This window comes from Scyliorhinus canicula, chromosome 16 (genome assembly GCF_902713615.1).
Source record: "Scyliorhinus canicula chromosome 16, sScyCan1.1, whole genome shotgun sequence".
Classification (NCBI taxonomy): Eukaryota; Metazoa; Chordata; class Chondrichthyes; order Carcharhiniformes; family Scyliorhinidae; genus Scyliorhinus; species Scyliorhinus canicula.
In genome coordinates, this window is record NC_052161.1 from 37,244,840 (window position 1) to 37,263,632 (window position 18,793).

Here is an 18,793-nt window from a genome sequence, read left to right on the forward strand (position 1 = left end):
CCTCAAATGTTCGAGGGCTTCCTTGAATTAAACTTTAAAAAATGAAGATTATTTTGTGCTTTGGGCCCCTTACATCCCTGATTTCACATTAATTAGACCCTCACAGATGAAGGAGGCTTTTTCGGCTAACAGGCTGGACAATCCCATCACCGGATTTTAGATGTTCCTATTTACTGTGAACGATGTGGCCAGCATTAAGTAATGTTACTTGTTTGGCACGCAAGTTTAAAGCAATATTGCTCTGAAGTTTAAACTAAGTAGTGCTACCGGATTAAATATTCCAGTTGGGGATTATTTGCATTCTTCGGCATCGAGCGAAATGTGATCACCTCTTCTGCCTCTTCCAGCTTGCGTCTGAAAGTGAATGAATTCATTCACTGCTGTAGATCGCTTTCAACACCCAAGTACCCATGGCTTAAAGGGGTCATGAGATTTAGATTTACACAAGGTCAGTTGGGATGTGCAGTAATTGTCATAATGCTTACCTGTTCTGGGGCAATAACAAATGCTTTTCATTATTTGCACATGACTGAGCGTGGCAGATGCTGACAGGCAGCAGATGTGTAGAATTCTGGGTGATTTGTAAGGAGTTGCACATCTGACGCTCAGTAATTGCATTGTGGGGTATTATCAGACTGTTGACCTGTCAGGGCGAGGTAAAGGTCAGTTCAAAGCAGCCTTTTAGTGACTAAAGTACAGGTCTTCAAACCAACTTTTAACTCGTCTGACTGTCCTGCATTTCATCTGATAACATTGAGCGTCTGTATAGGCAGGCAGTGGCAGCATTTCAACAGATTAGCAAGCTTTGTACAATATGGCTTGAGATGGAATGGGTCACTTTGTGTTTTGTCTCACTTGTGCCAACCTTAAGAAGATGCAAATAACTAATGGCCAGAGTGTACTCACTTACACTGACCAATTCTAGTATAGTCTGGTGCATTTAAAGAGTAACATGATTGATGAGCTGGGAACAGGATTCTTTGGCCAACCTGTCTGGGAAAAGGAACTATGTGGGTTTAAAGAATCTGAAGAAAGGGAGAAATTACCCTTGAGAAGTAAGTCCAGGGACAGAGCTCAAAACAACAATTTCAGCTCTGAACTAATTTGTACTTTGACAATTTTGTGAAAGACTGTACTGTAATTATATAGTAGTGGCAACACTACTGGCAGTCTCGTCCTGCCCCCTCTCCCCACACCTATTCTCAAACTTTGCTGAATTGTTAATATCCATGGCCTCACAACAATGAGCCATGTAAGTGGGTGAACAGAAGATGGGATAGAGAAGGAAAATAAGACTTGTAATGTTTTTTTTCCTTTTTCAAACACATCAAAATGAGGAATGTTAGTGCTGGACAATGGCGCTCTCCCATTCCATGCAACCTGTATCAGAACTAAGCGCTGTCATTCCAAGGTCAGTTATAGTAGCCAGATATAAAACTCCCACCACAATGATCCGACAATATGCCTGAGCTCCCACTTGAACAGTGGATTCCTCCTGTACCTGCGTGACGTCTATTCCATTTTCTACCCATGCGTTCTGTGGCTGAGTGAGATTGCCAGTTAGTGTCATCTAAGGTAAGGCTGTGTGTCTGGATTTGCTGGAAACTGCCCAAAATCATTTGCAAAGCAGACAGATATCTATCAGTTCATGCTGTACTTGAACGCAGAGCTAAAAAAATGAACATTTCACCCACTGTATACTTAATTGCCTCATACAGTCATTCATAAGCCATAGTTTAGCAGCTCCCACCTCCCATTGTAGAGAATCATTGATGATCTGGGGAACATTGTTTCCTCTCAGCCTTTTGGGGTGTGTATGACTTGAAGAAACAAAGGACAAAAGAATGGAATTCACCATTACAACAAAAATCAATAAATAAATCCCAAAAGGATTGCGTTTTGTTTTGATATATCTACCATTGTGTCCCCTGCCAATGCAGGATGAGGCTCTGACAGATGGATGACGATATACAACTGTGCGCTAGTCCATGCATGTGCAAACATCTAGTGGCCTGTGGGGCTGGCAGGGAAATGTAACAGGGAGGGATCCAAGTTTGGGGAAGTAATAGTTTGGTGGTGGAATTGTGGTCTGGAAGGAGATGTGAGTCAGTTAATAATTGTCCTCAGGCAGTTAGGCCTTTTCGTCATAAGACAGGACAAGCCTTTTCAGCAGGGTTATGCATAGAGAGCTACAAATTCAAGAAAAATAGATCAGTGGAAAAATGGAATGGGGAAGCTCTGATGGTATTCCCGCATGGACACAACCCCCCCCCCCCCAAGCCCAGGAAAACTGCCCCCAGGGGGCTGGGCTATGTGTCAGGTGGGGAAGACCCCTAGGAAAGCTGTGATATTAACGTTGCAGCTGAAGGGAGGAGCGCAGTCAGGAACTTGACCGTCAAAGAAATCCACGCCTCCTGGTTTCCTGAGCATAACCTCACCTCACCACAGCCTCCTGAATCCCATCGCAGAGTAAAACACTGGAACTGCACTCGTGCAGTGTTGGCAACAAACACAACGTATATCTAATTTTCCTGACCCCTCTCAGACCTAAATTTGAATCCATTGGAGATACAGGCAGTAAGGGACCATTTGAATCAGTTTGTGAACAGTCTAAACTAAAGTTCTTGAGATTGTAGACGGCAATACTAAATTGCCATGGCATAGAATAATTTTAATTTGAGTCCTTAAGGATGGCTGGTGTCGGAAATGGAAGAAGTGATAATTGTGCAGTTTAACAAAAAAATTACTGCGGGTGCTGGAGTCTGCTTTCACAAAGAGTCATCCAGACTCAAAGCATTAATGCCCTTCTGTCTCCATAGATGTTGTCAGACATGCTGAGATTGTCCAGTATTTTCTACAATTGTTCTGTAGCTGATGCCATAAAGTGAGTGTAGATATAATCCATTCCTTGTTTTGCTAATAAAAAGAGCACAAAGAAACATTTCCAGAATTTGGATGCATCACACTTAAGTAGAACTGGTGTTGTCTGAACGGTCCAATTAATTACAGCATTTATCACAAAAGGGCAGTGTGCTATTAAAATCAATGTATTGTTTTTGTACAAGTAAAATCAAATTGTCATGTATTTGTAAACCATGTCTGAGCAGCAACTAAAATAAATAGGAATAGGAGAGAATAGGGAAAAGGATGTTTTTTTCCAATTGATTCATTTAGCAGTCAGAGTGCTGCGAGCCAGGAAGCAGGGTGGCCACAGATGAGGTGTTGAAGAAGCAACAGCGAGAGAGAGAGAGAGAGAGAGAGAGGCAGCCAACCTCATGAATCAGCTAGAGATGAAGTGCTGAAGGCAAAAGCCATTTTGTGCAAAGGGTTGTTTTCTTCACTGAACCAAACCAAAGACCATTCCCAAGTCCTTTAGTCACTGGCTAGATTTGACCGATATTTCTGGTTGTTGTTGGGAAATGGAGGGGTCTCAGTAGAGTTTAGGATTATGGGGCAAACAGATGGTTTTGGGTTTCCAGTATTTGGGGGATTAAGTGCTTACTGTTAACATACCAAAATATTGTTCTTTGTAGTGTTTCATTATCTTTCTTCTACTTTAATAAATACTTTTATTGGTGTTTAATGAAAGAGAGATTTGAGTTCTCACTGTTTCCACAGACATTTCTGACTAATATCCAACAGAACAATACACCACCCAAAACCAGTGTTTCAGGTTGGAACACTCTCTTGCACATACCATCAGCGGGGTTTCGCAACATTGTGCATAAAATGCTGTCATAATGCAAGGTATTCTATGCCCAACCAGAAGTTCCAATCCATTTAATTCTGTCTAAGTGCCTTGGAACTAACTTATCAGTCTCATGGCATGCTTGAGTCCCTTCCATCTATAGTCCTTGCCCATAAACATCATTGCCACATGTTGTGTCACAATTGCCAAGTGGCATACTCAAGATAAAATTTCTGACTCTAAAAATTTTAAGAAGAATTGATACTTTCATAAAAGTTGACTGTTTTGAAATATAAATGTTATCCCTGAGTGTCTGGTATCAAAGATCCATACGTTTTGTAATGGTGCTATACTCTAATTTTTATATAATTGTCATATTTGTTCCATATTTTCTTCCAAAACCTCATGATCTGTGACGTACTGTGCCTCTTTATAGTTACTTCTGATTGTCAGGCAATGTTTGAAAACCGCCTGACAGAGAAGAAAGGTTGGACCTTTTGATGGCGTCTAAAATGCTAATCTTCTTTTCAGTTCCTTTACCCCGGGGTTTCTCGCATCTTGTTTTCACTTCCACTGAAATTGAAACTTTTTCTTGTTTATTCATTTGGTTTCGGTAATTGAGATTGTTCTGCTCCGGACTATCCGAACAAAGTCCATTCTAAGTAATTAGCGGCATTTGACTGTATATGTGAACACAAACTTCACTGAAGTGAAAGTTCCAGCAGATGTCAATTGTAGTTATCCAAAAGGAGCATGTGTTGTGCATTACCCTTACAAGGTCAAATGATAATTCATTATCACTGATTAGCCCCATGACAGTCTCTCCAGTTATTCAGTCAATTGCATCAGTAAATTAAGAGAGGCTCTCCTGTGAAAAATGAAATTACTTCACAATTTAGAACAATGGAGATATATTGGTAATGTAAATGTGACCGTTAATTGTAGTATTATATTAATGGCCCCGAATGAACTAAGAAAGCTTTCTGTATGAAGGGCAATTACCTCTAACTGTAATTGATAATTTGCACTAACTGTAATTAGCTAAGATAAATAGTGCTAAAGAAACTGATCGTCAGTCCCATTTAGAAAGACCTGTTAAGTCGTGTACTTTTTTGTTGCTCAGAATGCAGACTGACGTGCTTTCCAACACAAACATTGATAAAACTCAACGACTCCATTATCTTATCACACTTGGTTTTAGGTCCACAACTAATATTTGCCTGTTCTGCAATGTTTTCCAATGTCTAAGTAGAGTTCAGCTCATCAGAAACCTATTAATGAACTCATTTACCTGATTTCACCCCCCCCCCCCCCCCTGAATTTGAAGAGACAGCTAAACTTTTAGAAGACACGCTTGGTCGCTCCCTAAAATGCACAAATATAGGCCAGAATTTTACGTTGTTTTGGCAGACACACAGCATGTAAAATTGTGCAAGAAAGACACTCAGTGCGCCCTCTCGTGATGTTTAGTCAGCGGGCACACCTGCGAGTCGGTAGTATGCCCACTGACAATCAAGAAGACAATTTGAATGAATTAAACATTACTTGACTGGGGGTTTTGCATTACCCATCTGCTTTTATGGTTGGCAAGTGGGCTAACTGATAAGGCCTTTAAATCTAAGATGCAGTCTCGATCCAGGGCTCAAATAAAATTAACAATGTGTCTGGGGACTGAGGTCTGTGAACGATAGTGCTGCCTAGACACTCGTGGCGTAGGTTTTCAGCATTGGAAACACCAGCCTGTGCACTCCCTTTTCGTGACGTCCACCCACCTCCCATCTTCCCCAGCAACGCTCAGCCTTTCACTAGTGTCTTTCACACAGGATGGCTGTTCATTGGCCATCCAGTGTAATATCACGTTAACAACACAATCTCAGGCGGGGTCGAGTTTCACATCCGCTGCCACTCGCGGCAATTTCGGGTGCATCCCAAACATAAAATTCAAGCCATTGAATTTCAGATGTGAATTCGGTTGAATGTTTTTTTCAAAAAGTATATTTATTAGGTATTATATTTTAGTAGAAGGTGCAACAAAGTTACAAAATAATACCATAACCTGAAAGGAAATGAAAAACAACTTAACAGATATGAGCAGGGAATGGAACAGGAGAATGACATCTTGACTGGCTCAGTACAAACCTTAGACAAGACTTTTTTTTTATTCGTTCCTGGGACGTGGGCGTCGCAGACTATGCCAGCATTTATTGCCCATCCCTAATTGCCCTTGAGGAGACAGTTAAGAGTAAACCATGTTGCTGTGGATCTGGAGTGGCATGTAGGCCAGGCCAGATAAGGCTGGCAGATTTCCTTCCCTGACGGACATTAGTGAGCCAGATGGTTTCTTTTTACGACAATGGTTTCATGGTCATCATTAGACTTTTAATTCCAGCTTTTGTATTGAATTCAAATTTCACCATCTGAAGTGCCGGGATTTGAACCTGGGTCCCCATAACATTACCCTGGGTCTTTGGATTACTAGTCCAGTGACAATATCACTGTGTCACTGCCTCCCCACTGCTCTAATGATCCACCAAGGACCGAGGGGAAAGAAACGGAGAAAGTCATAAAGAAATACTAAAACGGTGCACATCCTCCCACACTGCACAGAACTACAACCATCAAAAGAAGTCAGGATAAAATTCCCACAGGAAAATCGGGCAGTCCCAGCTGTGCCACAGGCAGCAGTGACCCTTCACAGCCATCCCCTTCGGATATCTGACCCAACTGCACCTATGCAGAAGCCAAGAGCGGATTTGTTATACCCAACTCTCCAAAAAACATATATACACGAAAACCCCAATTCTGAGGGGAAATTACCCCACAATGCAACCTAACCCCAATCCAGGCCCTGAGTGGAACCATCATCATTCATATAATTGTAAAGAGAGGAGCGGCAGCAACAAATCCAAGATATTCTCAAACCCACGGTCTACCATAGATAAAGAAGAAGTGGGAAAATACCAGAGCTTCGACCGAATAACTAGAGCTCAGGACCTTATCCAGGCCCTGGCTCACCACGGAGAACATGAAGTGCCCATCGACAGAAAGTGAATGAGTCACTCAACGCAATAAGGCAACTGATTCCCAAGGCGAACCACAGGTTAACGTTTGCGGCCAAGACCTGGTTAAAGATAATCCTTCTGGTCCCAATCGAAGACCCTCCCACCTCCCCCTCTCAAGAACAGAGGAATCCTCAAGGCACCCAGTGGGTGCTCTGGGAGGGAGGGCCATCTCTTTCTGCCCCGGCACCATGAGGGACTCACCTCACCAACCAAGTCCACCCAGGAAAAAGCGAGCACCATGCCCATCGGAACGAATATGATAAATTAAAACCCCGGGGAGGAATTTTCAGACCCTCACAAGGTGACCAGCACTGCAGAAGCAGTACCCAGAACACACCCAAGCAGCCAGGACACCATTGCAATCCAACTTCACCATATGTCAGCACTAAACTCGCGTTCAAGTAGCTCAAGGAAGAAACAAACAAAAGGAGAGACCCAATGGACAATTTGACCTCCAGGGCCCCCCAATAGAGAAAAAGAAGGAAGAACAAGAACCATTAGAACTAATCTTTCATATATTGAGGGATCAGGATCCACTCCAAACACCATACTTCTCAGACAGCCACCCAACACACATCAATGAGGAGGAAAGCCAGCAATTCGGTCAACAGAAGGGCGTCACACCCTCCTCCCCGACACTCTTGAGGCCCCCACCCACCCACTCCGCCAGGCCAGACCAGGGTAAGAATCAGCGCAATGCTCACCCAGATGAAGGTAGAAAGCAGAAACTCCCAAGGAGTGGGCATCAACCAAACGCATGGCAACCAGTGTCATACAAGGGACACCCCCAGGCACCCTCCTCCCCAATCATCAGCAACAAATGCAGACCCCGCTTCAGTCCACCCCTACAACAAGGAGGGTATTGAACCTGCATCCTCAGCATGGGGCAGCAGTGCTAACCACTACACCCACTGTGCTGCCCCGAAACCCAAGGATTATAAGGCACAATTAGGAGTGAAATTGTGCACTAATCCCATTTTTCACGTTCGATTCAAAAGGAACCTGCGACATCAAGATAACCAATGTTACAGGTCACCATACCCATATTTCCAGCATAGGAATAAAGGCAGCGGCAAAAATCAACATGACCAACAGGTAACAGAAGAGCCATGGGATCATCCTCAGGACAAAGACATCTTGCCGGTTGCATGAAAAGGCAAAGGATAAGTAGGATCAATGTGCACTCCTCAGAATTTCTCACGGGTTTCGCTTATCGAAGAACAAGCCACCATTATTTCCACCATGCCATTGCACCAATGCCCAGGCGGTGCACAGCGTCGGCTGCAGCTGGGGGGATGATGGGACCAGCTCAGCCACCCCCAACTCGTCACGATAAACATCAAGAGCAGGACAGTACAGAACCAGTCATTGGTGGGCCAGACCAATCCCCAGCCTTGAAGACAAGATATGTTGCACTCCATCGAATCTGATGTACCCAGTCTCCAGATCAAGAATACCAAAACATAGCAGCCAATTTTCAACTCTCTCAGGAACTCGCCTTCCATCTCTCACCAGGGACCGGGCCCAGGGATACAACCCACCCAAACCCAGCCATGTAGCAGGAAGGCAACAACATGGAAGCAGACCCTCATCAGGGAATGTGCTCTCTCGAGTACAAGAAGCTCCTCTTGCACCTCCATCGCTTCCATCGAAGGAACTCCTTGAAGTGAGCCCCGAAGATCTGCACGGCACAACTGAGATTTACAGCCAAGACAACATCTTTATTGGTGGCCATTATCTGATGCACAAATCGCTGCCATGGCGAGGGCCCACTCAGTAACAACTGCGCCACTGCAAGTTGGCCCCACTCCAGTTGCCACAAAGAAACAAAGATTTTAGCATTTTATTGCTGCACTTTCTCGCAAAAACACCTATCAAGCACTTCACGGCACATAACCCAAGTAAAGACAAATACGAAATGTGCACTGAGATGAAAAGGTGAATTAAGGAGAGTGGAGTCGGAGCTCAGGAAAATGCAGGCGTTCCCGTGCTCACATCACGTGACCCCACGGTCTAATGTTTTTTAAAAATATTTTATTGAAGCATTTGTAATTTTCACAATTTAACATATTGACATAAAACAACCGCGCGGGTTGATGCACAAAATGCCCCCTAAAATAACAACACACAATAGACCACGTATCCCACTTCTCCCACCCTATCCCAAATTACCCGTATACTAAATTCCCTGTCCTTATTTAACATTACCATGCCTCCTATTTTTCTCCCCCGCCCCCCTTTTTCCATTCCCCCCCTTACTGCTGATGTTCAGTTTTTGTTAAAGAAATTGATGAACGGCTGCCAACTCCGGGCGAATCTCTGTATTGATCCTCTTAGAGCAAAGTTGATTTTCTACAGACTGAGAAAGTCTACCATATCGCTGACCCACACTCCTAACTTTGGGGCTCCCAGTCTCTCCATCTCAGCAAGATCCGTCTCCAGGTCACCAGGGAGGAGAAGGCCAGAGTATCAGCCTCCCTCCCCTCCTTTGCCCCCGGATTTTCCGACACTCCAAATATTGCTAATTCTGGACTCGGAGTTCCCTACCTTCCAAGACTTCTGACATAACATCTGCAAATCCCTGCCAGAATTCCCTCAGTTTCGGACATGCCCAAAACATATGAACATGGTTGGCCGGGCTACCCCCACACCGCCCACACCGCCCACATCTGTCCTCCACCTCCTCGAAGAACTTACTCATCCGGGCTACCATTAATTTGGCCCTGTGGACTACCTTGAACTGAATCAAGCTGTCTAGCACAGGATGAGGATGAATTTGCCCTTTTCAAAGGCTTTTTCTCACAGTTCAGTTTCCAGCTCTCCTCCTAGCTCCTCTTCCCACTTCCTCTTCACCTCTCTGATAGGGGCCCCTTCCCATTCTATCAATTCCCTGTACATCTCCGAAACCTTCCCACCTCCAATCCCTGTTTTTGACAGCACTTTATCCTGCAGTCCTCTCGGGGGAGGCAAGGAAAGCTTGGGACCTGTCTCCGTACAAAGTCCCGCACTTGAAGGTATCGAAACCCGTTCCCTCCTGGCAAGTCAAACTCCTCCTCTAATGTCTCCAAGGTCGGGAAGCCCTCCTGGATGAATAGATCCCCAAACCCCTCAATCCCTGCCTGCTGCCATACCTTAAAGCCCCCATCCAGCCCCACCAGGACAAACCGGTGATTGTTACAGATCGGTGACCACACTGACACCCCCTCCAGTCTCATATGCTGCCTCCATTTCCCCCACACCCTCAGAGCTACCACCACCACAGGACTTGTGGAGTACCGAGCCGGCGAGAACGGCAGGGGCGCCGTCAGTATAGCCTCCAGACTCGTACCTTTGCAGGATGCTGCCTCCATCCGCTCCCAGACCGACCCCTACCCCACTACCCACTTCCTAACCGTCAATATGTTGGAAGCCCAGTAATAGTAAAGCTCGGGAGAGCCAATTCCCCCTTCCCCGCGGGCCGTTGCAGGAGTACCCTCTTTACTCTCAGGGTTTTACCCGCCCATACAAACCTCGATATCGCCACCTTAATACTTCTGAAAAAAGCCTTGGGACAAAAATCGGGAGACACTGAAAAAAGAAAAGTAGTCTCAGAAGGACAGTCATCTTCACCGTCTGAACCCTCCCCGCCAGCGTCAGTGGGAGCATGTCCCATCTACAAAAATCCCTTCTCATTTGATCCACAGTTTTGCCAAATTTAACTTGTGAAGCTGCCCCCAATCCTTGGCCACTTGAATCCCCAGATACCTAAAACCCGTCCCAACCACTTTAAAAGGTTGCTCCTTCATCCTCCTTTCCTGCCCCTGTGCCTGAATCACGAACATCTCGCTTTCTCCCCTGTTTAACTTATAGCCTGAAAATCACCCAATTTCTCCTAATACCTCCATGATTTTAGTCATCCCCCCCCCCCATCCAGAGCGGGCATCCCTGCCTTGTCACCCGACAAAGACTAAAGTATTCTGACCGAACTTGGTTAGTTCTTACATTTGCCACTGGGGCCTGGTATAGTAGCCGGACCCACTCCACCAATCCCTGTCCAAACCCAAACCTGCCTAAAATATCCCTCGATACTTTCACTCCACTCAGTCGAAGCCTTCTCCGCGTCCATGGCAACTACCACCTCAGTCTTGCGCCCCTCCGCTGGCATCATAATTACGTTAAGCTGTCTAATGCTGGATGTCGGGTGCCTGCCCTTTACAAATCCCGTCTGATCCTCCCCAATTAACTCCGGGACACAATCCTCTGTTCAAGTGGACAGGATCTTTGCCAATAATTTCAAGAGGGAGATTGGCCTGTACGATCCACAGCTCTCCGGATCCTTGTCACGCTTCAGGATGAGAGAAATGGATGTCTGTGATAATGTTGGGGGGAGTACTCCCAGCTCCTTGGATTCGTTAAAAGCCTTAGCCAGAAGCCCCAGTAACCCCCCAGAGAACTTCTTATAAAATTCCTCTGGGAACCCATCAGGTCCCAGGGGCTTTACCCGATTGCATCGCCCCCAGTCCCTCTATCACCTCCCCAAGCCCAATCGGACCCCCCAGGACCTCTGCCAGCTCCCCATTTACCTTTGGGAACTCTAGCCTCCCCAGGAATTGATTCATGTCCTCTTCCCCATCCGGCTCGTATAGCTGGCTATAAAATTCCCGGAACACTTCATTCACCACCCCCAGGTCCGTCACCGTCTTCCCCCTCAAATCCTTTATTTTCCCTATTTCTCTCGCAGCCTCTTGTTTCCTCAGCTGATGTGCCAACATCCTGCTAGCTTTCTCCCCATGTTCATATATTGCCCCTTTGACCCTCCTCAGCTGACCCTCCGCCTTTCCTGTGGAAAGGAGCCCAAACTCCACTTTCACTCATCTTTTGGTTTCTCCTTTTTCGACTCTTATTTGGACACAATTCCATAAATTGAGGGTCACGTCCTTTTCCTCTCCCTTCGATCAACCTCTGTTGAGAAATTTTCTGAAAAATCCGGCTTAAACACCTTTTTAAAAAAACACTAAGGGCGAGAGCTGCTGAATGTGCGACCGTTTACTTCATGGTAACCACCGGAAGTTTATCGGTTTAATGTTTCTTAGTTGTATCGTTGTGTCTTTGTGCATGTTACAAGTATTGAACTAATTAGGGATGGGAATTGCCAATCTTTCAATTGGCTTGTGGCAGTGATGGAATGTCGAATAATGGCACCACACCTCCATTTTGGTAAATACTTACTGTGCAATATAGTTGCTCAGAGGAACCACTCAGCATTTGCTGAATTGAAATAATTCTTGAGGTGAAAGCAATGTGTTTGTTGGGTTACAACCTGCATGTAGTATCCAAGCTGGCTTCAATCCAGTTGATAGGAATAACAAACACCATTGCTAAATTCAATCTCTTTAGTAAATACTTAGTTGGACATTTGGCAATACTGGCTTTGACAAAGCGTCATCCGGACTCAAAACGTTAGCTCCCTTCTCTCTCCACAGATTCTGTTCGACACAGTGCGATTGTCCAGTATTTTCTGTTTTTGTGGCAATATTGTATCACTGTTTAAGGGCGCTTGATGTTACCCTTTGAAGGGGCTGCAAGCAGACCCCAGGTAAGACTCAGTTTTGAATGGGTGGTGGTCGAGTAGGTGAAAATATTCACGAATAGACCTTTGAGTGAGTAAAGAAGCAATTTATTAATTTTCAGAATTGGGAGAAAAGGCCTTTGACCCCCACGGTCTGTGCAGCACCTTTTCTCACCTGAGCTGAGGTCGCATTGAGTTAATATACAGAAGGAAAGCAGAATTAGTTTGCATTTGCATTTACATATACCCAATCAATTCTGTCCACGTCACAATTCATAACATGCATCTTCAATGCCATAAATCGCTACAAGTTAGCTCCTATAGCCTCTAATTGGCAGTTTGCCTTACTCGATCAATTCATTACATAGATAACGGTTATGTAAAGTCAAGGGGTCAATAGTCCAGCCACATTGAACATGTCCTTCCCCATTCCTCGCCAGTTCCTCAATTTGGGGCCCCTTTGTCAGTTACAAGTACCTAAGAATGCAGACATTGGGCAAAGGTTGCCGACGGCTCATTGTCTCTCTGGACGCACCTGGTTGTGGATCACTTGTTTTGCACAAAGCTTTACTACTTCAGCAGCAGACACTGATAATAACAAAGGGTCAAGAACATTGACAGAGTCCATTTTATATCAGGCGGCATCCATTTTGTATCTTCTGTAGTCCGTTTGGAATTCTACCTCTTCAGTAGTTTAGGTTTCGGAGGAAGTGCAGGGAGGGAAAAAGGGGGGGGGTAGGGTTGCCCTCATTGAGTACAGGTGAACCACCGCCCCACCTCCCCGCCCCCAAACACCACCCGAATGAAGTGGCCCCCTTCTTTCCTACTTTTCCCATGAAATTAAATTAAAATTACTTTCCACCTGCCTTCCCAAATAATATATTATGGCATGGGCAAGGCAATATTCAAGTCAATTGGTTTGGTAGTAAGCTCAAATGCCTGTTAATTAGTTAGCACTGCTGCCTCACAGCGCCAGGGACCTGGGTTCGATTCCGACTTCCGGTAACAGTCCGTGTGGAGTTTGCACCCCCCCCCCCCCCCCCCGTCTGTGTGGGTTTCCTCTGGATGCCCCGGTTTCCTCCCACAGTCCAAAGATGTGCAGGTTAGGTGAATTGGGCATGCTAATATTGCCAAAAGGGTTAGGTGGGGTTTCGGGGATAGGAGCGGGGGATTGGGTCCAGGCAGGTTGCTCTATCAGTCGAGGGCCAGTGCAAACACGATGTGTCGAATGGCCTCCTTCTGTACTATATAGATTCTATGATGCTATGAATTATTTTCTCAAAAAAGGCTGTTGGTTTTGGCACCCGCTCACCTACAGTTTTATGGGGACGGGGGTCATAGGATGAACGTGTAGGCAGTGGGCTTCGTCGTATTTTACTGGCTCCTGGCAGAAACACGAATAGAAGAGCAGTAAAATCCAACCCATGGTTTCTTCCTAGCTTGACTATTTTTTTCTCCTCTTGTCCAGTATGTCCTTCCTTACACCCATGACTCTTCTGATGGCCTCCATCACTTTAACACTTCTCAGTTTCTTCGTCCTCACCATCTCCTCGACAACACAGATGTCTCTACACCTCCATTCCCCAGCAGGGCAGTGTGTGGGCTGTCTGCTTCCAGTGGCCTGTCACTTTAATTCCTCACCTTCTCCTCACCCTGGCATATCTGCCCTCGGCCTATTGCATTTTCTCAGTGAAGGTCAATGCAAACTCCAGGAACAACACCTCACCTTTAAATGAGGCACTTATTGCCTTCCGGGATTCCCATTGAGTGGAACAATTTCAGACCCTAATCTCTGCTCCTCCATTTTGTCTCCTTTTCTTCTTTTTTCTTTCTTACTTTCACTTTCAGTCAGCGGCACACCTTCTCGAGGCACATCTTTTGTTTATTTTCTTTCCACATCAAAGTTCCTTGTGGCCCTGTATGACGAGCTCATCACCCGAACACAGAGCTTCCTTTTGTCCTTGTCCCACCCACACCCTCTCCTATCTCATTACATCACTTTTCCAGTTTCTCGCTCTGCAGATGCTGATCTGCCAGACCTACTGTGTGTTTTTGCCACTTTTGGTTTTTATTTCAGATTTCCAGCATCTGCTATATTCTTCACTTCTCTTGTTTTTAATGTGAAAATGCAATTCCTGGCACAATAATTACTGAAAGATAGTACTTGCTGATTAGTAATCCAGAGACCTTGGGTAATGCTCTGGGGGCCCTGGTTAGAATTCCACCACAGCAGATGATGAAATTTGAACTCCATAAAAATCTGGAATTAGAAGTATAACCACGACCATTGTCGATTGTCATAAAAGCCCATCTGGTTCACTAATGTCCTTTTAGTGAAGGAAATCTGCCATTCTTACCTGATCTGGCCTACATGTGACTCCAGATCCAAAGCAGCATGGTTGACTTGTTAAATGTCCTCCTGGTTCTGTAATGCTAGCACACATCCCATGGTCGAATTTTTTAAAAGATTATAAATCAAGTACCTTTGTTCAGTTTAATGTTGACAGTGGAACATAGTACTGTTGAATGTTAGTTGAACCTACTTTTAGAATGTGTTGTGTAAACACTTTGAGAAATTTAACCAGCATAATTTTCTATTTGCACCATTTTTATTCAGTTGTTGATTATCTACGAGCGGGACACAAATTTAAAATTAAATTAGAAATGCTCTCTTGTCTATCCTGCATTGTTAAGAGTGCTAATACAGTGATGACATAAGATATCTTGCATTAATACCCCAAAGCAAGTTAATTGTAACTCTGGTTCCAATTTTTTTAACTCTAGTTAATGGCAGCATTAATTTACAGCATTAATTAATGTAAAATGGTTTAATTTTTCTGGTACAGAATCAAAGAGGCCAATTTAAAGGTTCGTTTTTGCACCAATGAAACTCAGGCCACCCGGGAGACGTTTGTGGCGAAGTTGCAGAGCCTGGGGTTTGATATCGCTCTCGGTGAAGTCTTTGCTCCTGCCCCTGCTGCTTGTCAAATTTTGAAGGAACGTGGACTTAGACCACATCTCCTAGTACATGATGGTTAGTGCTTTAATGTTTTGGTTAATTTCAACCACTGAATTAATTGGTTCTCAGCATGGTTCTTATCAAATAACAAATATTTTTGCCATGAAATTATTTGATGCTTCTTTTGTTTTGTGGCGAAATCAGTCCTGATTTAATTTGAGTAAAGTCAGCAGATTTGGCCTACTCCTGTTGAGTGGCTATAGATCTCAGGAAAGGAGGCTCCCTCCTCTCTTGAAAAAAGAAAGCTATAAGGGGTGGCTGAATAGAGGCCTTAACATTATTAAAGCTTTTGCTGGAGTGGATATAATTCCTCTTGTAGGGAAGAGCAGCAGTGGCCATTGGTACTGATGGAGAGTTTTGCATGCATAGAGAATTGAAACACCAGGGTCATGGGAATGTGCATGGCCACAAGAGTCCAGTTCAGTCCATCCATCCAAGAAGACAGCTTACTCCCAGCATAGCTCCATTGATTTTTTCACCATGTCTATCCTTTAATCCTCAACACCGCTCCTCACCCCTTGAAAGATTATTGATGCTTTTCACTTCCGTTGCCTCCTTGAGCAGTTCATTATAACCATTCACCACTCACTATTTAAAGTTATTATAACTCATCTGTTGGTCTGCCTCTGTATCAAGCTCATTCATTATTCTCTGAATATTAAGCTTCAGATGCAAAACATTTTGAAGTACTTTTGCAATTTGAACATTTAAGGAGAAAGAAAATATTGCTCGAAGTTCAATTCTTCCGAAGTTGTCAAGTTTTTCTGTCAACTGAAAGCAGCATAGTAAATACTAACTGCTTGTGTGGAGCTGAAGTAGAACACCCCAGGTGTACATTCAGATAGCACGCCACGTCCGCAGATTTGCACAGTTAAGAGATTTAGGTTCTAAACTTTTCATGATTAGTTTAGCATGGTTAGTTATGTTCAATATTATCTGGACCATCTCTGGTGACATTTGGAACACATATTTCTGCTGTGACCCACTATTCTCTGACTCATTTGGTTGTTTGATTGTTCCAATGTTAGACCGTAATTCATTTTTGATTTGTTTCGGGGACGTGGATGATGCTAGCATGACTGCATTTCTTGCCAATTGTTAATTGCCCTGAAAAGGTGATGATGGCCTGCTGTTTCGGGGCACTAAATGTGCTGACAGTGCTTCCGTAATCCTCTTCGATCAGAAATTGCAGGATTGTGACCCAGTGGTCAAAAAAAGGCAGCGACATGGCGTGAAATTTCGCGTGAGCTCGGGGAAACCCGAGCTGCGCACTTTTACACGTTGCGAAAGGCACACCTTTTTAAAAATAAATTTAGAGTACCCAATTCTTTTTTTCCTCCCCAAAGGCACACCTGACCCACGTGTCTATAAAATAATGAGGAGCATAGATAAGGTAGATAGTCAACATCTTTTCTCAAAGGTAGAGGAGTCTTGAACTAGAGGGCATAGGTTTAAGGTGAGAGGGGAGAGAGACAGAAAGACCAGAGGGGAAATTTCTTCACACAGACTGTGGTGAGCATCTTGAAAGGGCTGCCAGAGGCAGTGGTAGAGGAGGGTACAATTTTATCTTTTAAAAAGTAGTTAGACAGTTATGTGGACAGGGTGGGTACAGAGGGATATGGGCCAAATGTGGACAAGTGGGACTCTCTTAATGATAGAAACTGGGCGGCATGGACAAGCTGGGCCAAAGGGCCTGTTTTCATGCAGCAAATATCTATGACTCTACGTGTGATTGTACCTGGTATTTTTGCCTTTTCACAGGTGCCAGCCTCACAGTATATTGTACGAGCTGTGATGGAATATATGTCTTACAACACCAGGTTAAAGTCCAACAGGTTTGTTTCAAACACGAGCTTTCGGAGCACGGCTCCTTCTTCAGGTGAATGGAAAGGCTTGTTCCAGAAATGTTTATATAGACACAGTCAGAGATGCCCCGGAATGCGAGCACCTGCAGGCAATCAAATCATCAAAGATGCAGAGAGAGAGGTAACTCCAGGTTAAAGAGGTGTGAATTGTCCCAAGCCAGTTCAGTCGGTAGGCCTCTGCAAGTCCAGGCTTGTTGGTGGGGGCCGAATGTAATGCGACATGAATCCCAGATCCCGGTTGAGTCCGCATTCATGCGTGCGGAACTTAGCTATAAGTTTTTGCTCAGCAATTTTGCGTTGTCGTACGACAACGCAAAATTGCTGAGCACGACAACGCAAAATTGCTGAGCAAAAACTTATAGCTAAGTTCCGCACGCATGAATGCGGACTCAACCGGGATCTGGGATTCATGTCGCATTACATTCGGCCCCCACCAACAAGCCTGGACTTGCAGAGGCCTACCGACTGAACTGGCTTGGGACAATTCACACCTCTTTAACCTGGAGTTACCTCTCTCTCTGCATCTTTGATGATTTGATTGCCTGCAGGTGCTCGCATTCCGGGGCATCTCTGACTGTGTCTATATAAACATTTCTGGAACAAGCCTTTCCATTCACCTGAAGAAGGAGCCGTGCTCCGAAAGCTCGTGTTTGAAACAAACCTGTTGGACTTTAACCTGGTGTTGTAAGACTTCTTACTGTGCTCACCCCAGTCCAACGCCGGCATCTCCACATCATGGAATATATGAGGAGTGTGCGTGCGGAGGTGGGCCAGTTAGAAGGCCTTTCTTGGTTCTATAACACAGCAGCCCAGATTCCAACATTGTTTAAAGCTATTCCATTTCTATTTCAAAGCAGTGTGGAGGGAGCAGATCCATAGATTTTTTTTTTTCTACTTTCAAAGCAGAGTTTTGTTTTTACCAGCCAGAGCAGTCAGTTGATTTCAATCACAGCACAAAGCATGACAGCAGAGTCTGACCCTACTTGTTGCATTTTCTAATGTATTTGACAATTGAAAACATATTGTACTTAAACAACACTTACCCAATGTTGTTCAATGTAAGAGTCAATTTACCTTTGGAGGACAGATCCCTATGATGAAATGTGTATTAAGGTGTAAACACATTTTACATTGACCTTTCTGAATGTTCTCAACTCCTCGACAGACTTACCCCAGTGGTCACAAATCCTTCAAGGAAGTGTGTTTTTTTAGGGCATGCATACGAGAATAGTTTGTGAGAGGAATGCAATTTTCCTGTGATCCTCACAGTGGGGACCCTCACCTCGGCAGAGGTACATGTGCGATTTGCACTCACGGGCCTTCCCAACCCGTCAGGTCATCCCTTGGGCATTAAGAGGAGGAAGCTGTCACATCATACTATCCTATACTGCCATCAACTCAGATACAAGCTTTTCGGAGGGGTATAGCATGTCTGCCACCGTGCCAAAGTACAGGAGGAAGTGTTCGACTCAGAGAAATTATGCACAGTCCCTCTTGGAGGAAGGCAGAAAGTGATGCAGACGCGTGAAGCCTCAGGAGTCACCTTTTGGGACACGGTATTTAGATAATCAGCAGTGGGGACAGAGTTCTCTGAGGCAGTGAAAGCTCTTA

At 44.7% G+C, this 18,793-nt stretch overlaps 1 protein-coding gene across 1 annotated transcript in view; it reads left to right on the plus strand.

Moving 5' to 3' along the window:
- Positions 1-18,793, plus strand: part of LOC119979616 (phospholysine phosphohistidine inorganic pyrophosphate phosphatase) — a 164,696-nt gene that overhangs the window by 21,456 nt on the left and 124,447 nt on the right. The window contains exon 2 of the mRNA XM_038822104.1: positions 15,145-15,332. Coding sequence (XP_038678032.1) covers positions 15,145-15,332 — 188 coding nt within the window. The remainder of the gene's footprint in view (positions 1-15,144; positions 15,333-18,793) is intronic.